We start from the raw sequence: 9,807 nt of genomic DNA, 5'->3' as shown, positions 1-9,807 counted from the left end.
AAGTATATGGCTGAAATGGTTCTCGGTTTTATTTCGATAAGAGTTTGTCTTTATAAAAAAATTAAATTTAAATTATTCCTAACCAGTTGGAATTAGGTATATGTTGTAATGAGAAAACATATAAAATCACCAGCAAATGTTGGATTTAGTTTTCAGCGCTTCAAATAATCTAATAATTTACAATTAGGGTAGGATAGAATCTTAAGAAGGAAGAACAATTATTGCGAAGTGATAGAATTTACCGTAACAGTGAAATATATTTTATGTGGCATGAAGATTTAAGATGAATTTGCGGTAAATTACTACAACTGGTAGTAAATCCTTCAACTGGTAGGGATGAAATCTATTTGCCCTTATTTATAGCGCATTTTATCTTTATAGCAAAAATGCACTATTGTGTTCGCCATGTCCGTCTGTCTGTCTGTCTGTCTGTCTGTCCGTCTATCCATCCGTCCGTGACTTCACGCTTTCGTCAATTTTGAAGCGGGCATGCCTGTATCAAAGATACGACATCTCTAGCTCTAATGCACTGTACTAATCGCAATGAAAACTGATTTATGCACGAGAAAATGCGCTCTCTGTCACTCACTGCCGTGAGTACTGAGTTATATTTTTTATATGCAGCTTACATGAACGCATAGACATTTTATTGTTTTTCCGCACCTACGTCTCTAAAAGAAAGCAATGTTTGAATTTCGCAAATAAATGTTTTGGCGGAGAAAAGTGTGGTTGACATTGGCGGAAGGAAGAAACTTATAATTATTTAAACTATCATATTTCATTTCACTATTGTTAAAATGGATTTAGAAATCGGTATCAATTTTATGTTAGGTATGCACAGAGGATGCTCGTACGAGCTAGAGCTGTAGCCTATAGACGTTATAAGTTTGATTCGTCCTAGAGCTTCGTAGCAAATAATATGCTCAAAAATGTCACTGAAAAAGTTTCAAATAATAGTACTATATTTTTAGCGCATTTTCTCATTTATGGAAAAAATGCGCTATTGTGCTCGCCATGTCCGTCTGTCCGTCCGTGACTTCACGTTTTCGTCGACGAAAAAATGCGCTCCCTGTCACTCACTGCAGTGAGTACTGAGTTTTATTTTTATTAGAGTTTTTATCTCTGTAAACTCATTCTTAATCGTCTTTATGAGAAACTAAATGAGGTAATGCACACGATTTCTCTAAAGACGGGGAAAAATTTTACTTCTGTCCAATTTTTTCAATGACTCGATTATGCATTAGCGCCACGAGACCTTAATTCTAATTTTAACAAGTTGTCATCAGATATATAAAAATCATTTGATATTCACATAGGGAATTAAACGCTACCCTTGATTAAAGCCTAGGCTATAATATGAGAGCTAGAATCCAAAGACGACTGTCGGGGCAACGTGGCAAAAGTAGAGCCAGCGTTCACAGAAGAAGAAGACGAATCTCTGCGCGGGGGTTTCGGCTTCCGTGAATTGACGAGACAAACAGAATTTGGTCCTCCACTTCTGTTGAGGGTGGCAGAACGTTGCGGAGCAGATGTTCCACTGTTGCGCTGGAGGGAAAGGTTCCCACCACCGCAATTCGTGGGGCTCGGGAACTGATTGGGGTTTGAAAATTGACATGAAGAACTCCCGTTGTAGGTATTTGGGGAATACTGACTTACGGGGAACTCGTTGCAGTACTGAGGAGGAGGGCAGTAACTTACTGAAGTGGTAGGGAACTGAGTGACTTGATGGCCGGGGGACAGGGAACATAAGCCCCCTGCAGTGCAAGGGGGGCCCGGTGTACCCATAACTACGGAAGTACCTGTGAGGTGAGGGTGAAATATTATATTCTATCAAGAATTATAAGGAGCATTTCAAATCCTGCGGAAGAAATATGAAGGAAATTTTAATATATAATCACAAATATTTTATAATTTGAACTCATAATCTACAGATTAATTTTTTGCATCTAAAGATTATTTATAGAATGGGCAAAATTTTAGCAAAATTCTCTCCAATACACTATACTAACTATAGCATTTTGATATGTAATGGAATTAAGTTCCTCACGTCTACTATACTTGGTGTGCGTGCGACCACCTCAGTCAAAACTCTCTATAGGAACCAAAATACCGACACCAATAAAATGAGTAATTGCTTCAAATTCCATACCCTAGCAAAATTAAGATGCGGGATCTACCCTGGAACAGGGTCGAGGACTTAGGAAGGGACTTAGGCTTATAGAAGCGCCAAGGACTTAGGGAGAACGTAAAGCAGCCTCATGACGCTCATTACAATTGCGCCATATTTTGGTCTGCGAAACATAGTAACTATTGAATTTCCTGGAGCCATATACTGAGAGATTGTTCAATATATTGCGCCATCACTTCCCTGGCGCCCAAAAAATTATCAAATTTCCAGAATTTCAAGTCAATATGTTGAGCGAAACTGAATCATGTTTTGACATAATTATGTTTCAGAAATTTATAGCATTTGAAACAGAAAGATCGCAGAAAGGGAGAAATAGTTTAGGTTCAAGTTTATTTACAGAGAGAAGTTTATTCACAGAAAGTTACTTAACAGTAATGAACTGAGAGATAATTTTTCAATCAGTATTTCGTACTACTTCTTTTCGAACGATTAGAAGAATATTGGACTGGACCATGACTGGCATATGCCTGGCACGTGACCGGCAGTGTAATGTAAACCCGGCCTCAATCAGCCAATAATGTCTGCTTCGACTTTAGGTTTGAGGGGCAGCCTCTGGGCATGCAGCCTCTGGGCAGCTTGCAATATCGGTAGGACTAGGCTTAGGCAACACATGTCATGCACTAAGGCGACTATGAAGTCGGAAAGGATATTCTGATCAGAAGCTGAATTCGATAGGGGGCTAAGCAGACAAAGAATAACTTTAAGCCTAGTGTTAGGATAAGAGTCGAATATGAAATTCATGCCCTGGATATATCAATACTAAAAATTTTCCGCAACAAGGGGGAATTTCGCAATTAACATTATGACACAAACGTACCAAATAATTCACTAAGATATCCGGTTTACGTATATAATTTGGCAAATTTACCATATCCAAATGTTCAGATACAATAAAGTGAGATCTTTTTGTTCATAGAATTTTACAACCGGTTGTATTATTCTTGTATTAAAAATTTATTTTCTCGATTGTAATTTTGGGTCCATATGAAACGAAATCGCATGTCGGGCGTGGATCGCAGATAGCCCCTTTGATGATGAAGATGATGCTAGCCCCTAAAGTAGAATAGGCTATTTATAATTAATTAGTAAATTAAAGTAAAATTCGCCTACACAAGAAATAATTAAATTAAATAATAAATCGAAGCAGAACTCACCTAAGGAAGAATTAATGTCCGAATCAGTGAGTGCATGTTGCGAGGCTGTGGATGTGGCCTGCAGAGGAGGTGGCGGGATGAACTGACTGGTTGAGAGAGCACTGCACCCGTTCCTCTTTCCAGGCCCTGCGGTGTACGATGTCACTTCCGTGTTGCGATCCCCGATATCTGGTGGCGTAGGGAATGTCCGTAGTTCCGTTACTTGAATATCCGCGGTGCAGGTTGTAGCCACCAACACCTCTTTGCCAGGTGGCGTTATGCTTCCTTGCGTGGTCCCTGGTGCCCCTCGGATTCCACTATCGACGGTGCAGAGAGGTTGAACGCTAACGCTGTCGTATGTTATTTTGGAGCCCATTTGGCTGCGTTCTCTGCGGTATAGCAGCGCTGCGAATAACATCACGTTGAGGACCAGCAGGGACAAGCCAATTGCCACAGTTAGGGTCAGGGCCGTCGTGTAATCCAGCAATGGATTTCTCTCGGAATCTTGCCCAGACGTGGAAATGTTTGCACGGCTTACACCAACGCCGTGAGTCGCGCTGATGTTCGGACCCAAAAACTCGTTGCGTGGATTGGGAAGCATTGGTAGGGGTGATGTAAATGACGCTGGAGTCGCCTTTAAAAATCTGATGAAGAAAATCGAATTTTTGGAAAAGCAGGATGGATGGACTGGAAATTATTTACGGTGTAGAAGTAGAGGAGCTGGTTGAATCATAGTAATGAGCCGATAAAAGACTCGCTATTGAAAATAAAAATTTGATCACAAACCAAATTCACTAAATGTTTGATAGGACGCAGAAAAATCTCCTAAAAATAATCACCACATGAAAAGTTTTGAATAATGATTCAGGTTAGAAAATACGCTTTGACGTATGAATGCTTATCAATGTGTAAAATAATTTATTTGGTCATCTGAAAAACTGATCTACATCAATGCTTCCATTTAAAAAGAATAAATGAGGAAATAATGTGTCTTTCGCGCAGAAACGTCATGTGTCAAATAATGTCTTGCGTTGACAATGACTGGATATTTGATGATCTTCTTGATAATTTATCAAAATATGTATAGTACGCTATATATTAGTGCTGACCTGTATGGGTCCAAGGGTCTGACAGGTCCTACGAAGTAGTCAGGATCGTCACTGTGGTGCCAGGATCTGGCCTCCTCGTCATGCAGAGCGTCTGACGTCAGCTGCAGCTCCGGCAGCAGCCAGTTCCAGAGCGCCACCTGGTGAGCGCGGTAGTGGTCACGCATGCGCGGCCGAGAACCTTAAGAGGAGAGGCGGGTGGTGAACAACCGAGTCTTCATAAAACGGACGAGAAGAACCTTAAGAGGACGATCCAGAGAATTTAGAGTCAGAGGTCGTGCTACCAAACTCGCAATGTACACGTATAAGCAAATAATACAGAGAATTCGGAATAATGGACCGTGTTACCAAAATTTCTATTTGCACTTTGAAGACGACGCTCCAGAGAATTGCAAATCAAATTACCGGGTTACCAAAATTCGCTATGCTGACAAATGTGTCGAGTTTAAGACGGCGATGCAGAAAATTTGACATCAAGGGACCGGGCTACCAAAACTCGCTATGTACACGTTTAAGAAGACGATCCGGAGAATTCGGAATCAGAGGATCGTGCTATAAAAGTTGCTATGTACACGTGGCGGTCGATTTCTCTCATTTGATTGATGATTTTAGCTTGAAAAGCCGTCAATTATTGGCCTACGTAGTTGAGAACTCGTATTTTTTTATAGAACCACCCAAGCACTTAGTTCTCATGGATGAGTGTAAATGTAAATTTAAACATGTAAGCAACTGAAAGTTTCTTAGTGCTTGCGTGTGGAAGAATTTGAACATTCATAAATTAGATGTTCAACCATATATACTTCACGTTCAATGATACAGTTCATATTTCACCATAAAACAATAACTCCCGAGCGCTAAATATTTTTAGAGCAATTTGAATCGAAATAAAGCAATATATACAGTTCAGACTATCTCATATATTTCGAGATAATTCACGTGGTTCTACTCGACAAATTCTTGCACCACTCTCTCATATCAACGGAGTTCGCATTCACATGCAGCACTCACTTATTTCCAGGTAGTTCTCGTAGACAGGATCGTATTTTTGCCACGTCAAGTTTTTGAAACGTGAACGTTCAGGATAACTAAAGTTTGGCTGGCTGCTTTCTTGCCCATTAGGAGTTCTGTTCAATTTGAAAAAGTACGAAACATATTATCGAATTTTTTTCCAGTTTTATCAATAAAAGTTACTGGGTATAGTTTTTCTCACTAAAAATTTTTGATAGAATAATTAAATTAACCACGATGAGCTGTCATTCGTTACAATTTAAAAATTTGTATGATGAAATGGAAATATTATTTTATGATTTTATCTGAGTTAAAAGGCGAACAGATTATCCTTGAGTTAATTGGGGGACAATCTTATCCACCCAAATGATCAGGTTCTTGTTCCGAATGATTTTCACTCTCAGAAATAGCGTATTTATCCATTATATTTATTAGCGTATCAGCGTATTTATTGTTGATCGTTAGCCAAAGCAACCTAATAACAACACAATTTAAGCAACTTTCTTCAACTTTACACATTAGATTCCAATGCGAGGGTCGATTATCTTGTTTCATGCAATCTGAGAGAAAATACGTCGTAATACGTAATCATCACTTCGATATTAATTTGTGTTCATGACTGATAACACTCACCCAGATCTCGCAAATGTTGACCACAACTTCATGAGTATTTCGGACACATGAGCATCATTTCGGGTGTAGTTACTTGTTGAGACCCACACCACACTCGGAACTGAGTCCTCAAATTGAAAACCAAATTCGGGACGGGAAAGGTGTTGTCGGGATGTCCCATATGATCCCGGTTTGTCAGCATAAGATTCCGGTGAATTAGAGTAAGGTCCCGGGGAGTTATGGTAGCTTCTTGATGATGTAGGTGGAGTGGTGACATCGCTGAATGGAGCCCCGAACATAAGGTCCAGCTCAGATGCAAATTTACTTCCCAGACGCTGAAGAATAAGAAAATGATTATAAGTTATACACGAAATTATACTTTGGGAAAACAATATCGAACGTATACACAGTTCATTCCCGAAGCATGTATTATATGTGGGATGCATGCATACCGTGTCAGAATTAAATCACTTCATGTAGATGAAGGTATACTGAATGTATACTAAATGATCTAAATATCTATTATATCTTGCGGTGGATATATGTCATGCAAAGCCCTTATGTTTTTTTTAAATAAATTTTTGATTATAAACTATACAAATCTCTAACGTAACCTTATTGAAAAGCTCGTGAAAAATTGCCACTAAGGAAAACAATCGATGACTTGCGCTGTGTTGAGCGAAGAGGCAGAAGTAACATACAGGATCGCACTTGATTATCAGCGCCGTGCTGAGCGTAGACGTAGACGTAATATAACGGATCATACCTGATGATCTGCGCCGTGCTGAGCGTAGACGTAGACGTAATATTACGGATTTTTTTTAAGGCCTCCCACACTCACCATTCCAACAAAAAAGGAATTGATTTTATTAATTAAAAACAGGGAATGGTTTCATGTCAGTGATCAGGGCCCCGACCTTAACGCCTCTGATGGTGGCCTACACCGACTCCGAGGGTCACTGAGCTGTGACGCGAGCGAGGAGCGGGCCCACGTCGAACTTTTCTCTGACTGCTGTTAGATGCTAGCTGCATTGCCTCTCTGCACGACCAAACCCAACCTTTGCTCCAACCATAGAGTCTCTCTACGTTCGCCGGACAATTCCGTAATGCGACGGCCAATCTCTGATATTAAAGGACCAGTCGTTTCACCATATGTGCCCGCTGTTTCCAATGCGACTGGCTCGAAACGATACCGAGCTGCCAACGCCGCGTATTTACGTCTCTTGCTATCCTCCGCCGCACGAGCCGCGAACCCAGCAGAAAATCTTTACCTCGCTCTACAATCGCACGTACTGTGAGTAGAATAATGACAGCTCGTGCAAAGCACAATACGCGTAGAGGCGCGGGGTAAAACCGGGGGGCTTTGCGCCCCCCAAATCAGGGGTTTTCCGTCATTGGCAACAAGCCTCGAAATCATAACTCTCAGTCACGGTAGACTTGGATTCCAATTAAAATTATCGCACGCATTCACGGTAAATGTGCATCGTAAACGAAATTCTAGAATGAAATTTGCAGCAAAGTCGCTCTCAAAAAATATAACATTCATGTGAAGGCAGACTTCCTGCATTTATAAGATAATGATGACGACTAAATAATTTTTGCGTATTTATTTCCTTTATTATAATGACAAAATATTCACACGAGAATCCGCCTATTTACAAAAATGTATTTAAAGTCTTATATACACATTGAGTTAGTTTTGACTAGTAGGGTAAACGAAAATCAAATTTTTTAATTAAAAAAAATAATTATGTAACCACAGATCATTATAAAGCCTCGGCTAATTTGCCGCAGATTTTAAGTAAGTAACTGGAAGGGAAATAATTACGTTTTCCATAATTTTACAATTTGGCGATGAACTAAATATTAAAAAATTATTTCTTGGTAGAGTTCCGCCGAATATTTCAGAGCATTACTTGTTAAAAAACTAGGCATCATAAGACCATGCCAAGCTATCAAGACTTTGATTTCATTTCCGAATTTCCGTATAACAAATAAGATCGCCACGTCTGGCTCATTACAACTTTATTAGTGCCCAAGTTGAATTGTTTCTAATGAAAGCTTTACATTTCCTTACAGAATTGAAAATGTATAGAGAAATCACGGCTGCCATCATCGATTGATTCTTCAGGCATCATTGCACCTTCACTTCAACTCTAATGTTTCCAATAGAAATTTCTGTTGGAAAATCTATTTTTGAATTCATGGAATATCTATCTATGTAACCGAAATTCATTTGAGCATCGAAGTTGTAGAATTATTCTATAAGTTCTATACTGATTCTGGAAAATTCTATGCTGCATCTGGATCAATATATGTAGATTACAAGATTTAATTTGGCTTAAACTCCTATTTAATTCTCAGCTCTTCCTCAACCAACAATTAAAATGATTTAAAAAGTTTTATACATCGATTCTTAAGACTACCATAGATAAAAATGGACCGACTCAAGCAATAAAGGCTTGACACTAACATAGATTACTTCTATTAACCTATTTACGCGAAACATTTGATAAAATTCATTCCCGACTTTACGATCGAGTCATCATTAACTTCATTGAACTTATCTTTTATGGATACGCTTTTTAATGCATTTCCAACGCTATATTGTAGTTTAACTGGTTTTAAACGAAATGCCCATTAGCTGGGTAATTCAAAGAGATAGAACATTAATAACTGGTAACTTTTTGTGTATAACTCTTATTATAATTTGTATTAACTTTAAATATGAGTTCAAGGGGAAAATTTACACTAAAATCGGAAATTGAAGCCTCTAGAAACGCCCTTCTGCTTCAATAACATGAGTAAAACCTTTAACAATGATTTATTCACGAAATAAACAACTCATTTATTTAGTCAGTGCAGGTTTTAGTTTATTCTTGCTACTGGCAAGATAAAGATGTAATAAATTACTTTGAATTAAATAGCATTAGTAAAAATTCATAATAATTCACTTCACTTTTAATGAGCGGACGATTCTAAATTCTAATAGATGAACATATCTGAACTGTTTTTTTTATGCATGGTATATACCCGACTTCCCGGATCTAAAGGTTTAGAAGCGTTTTCAAAGTAATGAAGTGATGAATAATTACAATAGCTCAACATTTTACGTTGGTTTTTTGTAGTTTTTTGTGAAGCATATCTGTTCAAAGATGATAAGACTGGCGTGTCTGAAATATGACTCCATAGACGCTTTTTGAGACCGGTTATATCCATAGTAGCATGATAGCTTCCTTAAACCTGTGACGTGGAAAAATTACTTTGAAATTTATCTGAAGTAGATGTTAAGAAGAAAAAGGTGTAAGCTATCCATGTTCCTGTACTATATTGGACATATGGGATAGCAATTTTTAGGAAAATTACATTTATTGAATTATTTATTTTAATGTGGTATTTGGCGCATGTTTTTCTTTCACTAGATTGTGTTGAAAAATGTGCGATACTAATTTTACCATTAACAATTTACCCTCTTGTTTCAACCATGACTTATGATAATAGTTACAGTTACAATATGTCTTTTCGTGAGTCATCATGGCGAATCAAATAGAAACACTTGTTGATTTTGAAACATTCATGAAAATTCAAAGACTTTTTACCTCTATCGCGGACCATTTGTATTAGAACTCTAACAACAAACTTTTCAGGAGATGAGTCATATTCGAAGTCGTTACCACCAAATTATGTACGTGGGATGAGAGGTAAACTTTTACAACCCTCGTTTTCGAGCTGGTTCACCTTTCAATAATCTTATACGGGC

General features: G+C 38.4%; 1 protein-coding gene across 1 annotated transcript; it reads right to left on the bottom strand.

The window, feature by feature from the left end:
• Positions 1 to 1,073: 1,073 nt before the first annotated feature.
• Positions 1,074 to 6,831, bottom strand: LOC108676723 (the record flags this gene model as incomplete). The annotated part of the gene is made up of 6 exons (XM_018164853.1): positions 1,074 to 1,799; positions 3,343 to 3,965; positions 4,431 to 4,608; positions 5,436 to 5,551; positions 6,069 to 6,382; positions 6,759 to 6,831. Coding segments are annotated over 6 exons (1,759 nt in total), but the record flags the coding sequence as incomplete, so codon positions are not given.
• Positions 6,832 to 9,807: the final 2,976 nt, after the last annotated feature.

Source organism: Hyalella azteca, unplaced genomic scaffold (genome assembly GCF_000764305.2).
Source record: "Hyalella azteca isolate HAZT.00-mixed unplaced genomic scaffold, Hazt_2.0.2 contig5911, whole genome shotgun sequence".
In the NCBI taxonomy this organism is placed as follows: Eukaryota; Metazoa; Arthropoda; class Malacostraca; order Amphipoda; family Hyalellidae; genus Hyalella; species Hyalella azteca.
This window is presented reverse-complemented; position numbering and strand designations above follow the sequence as displayed.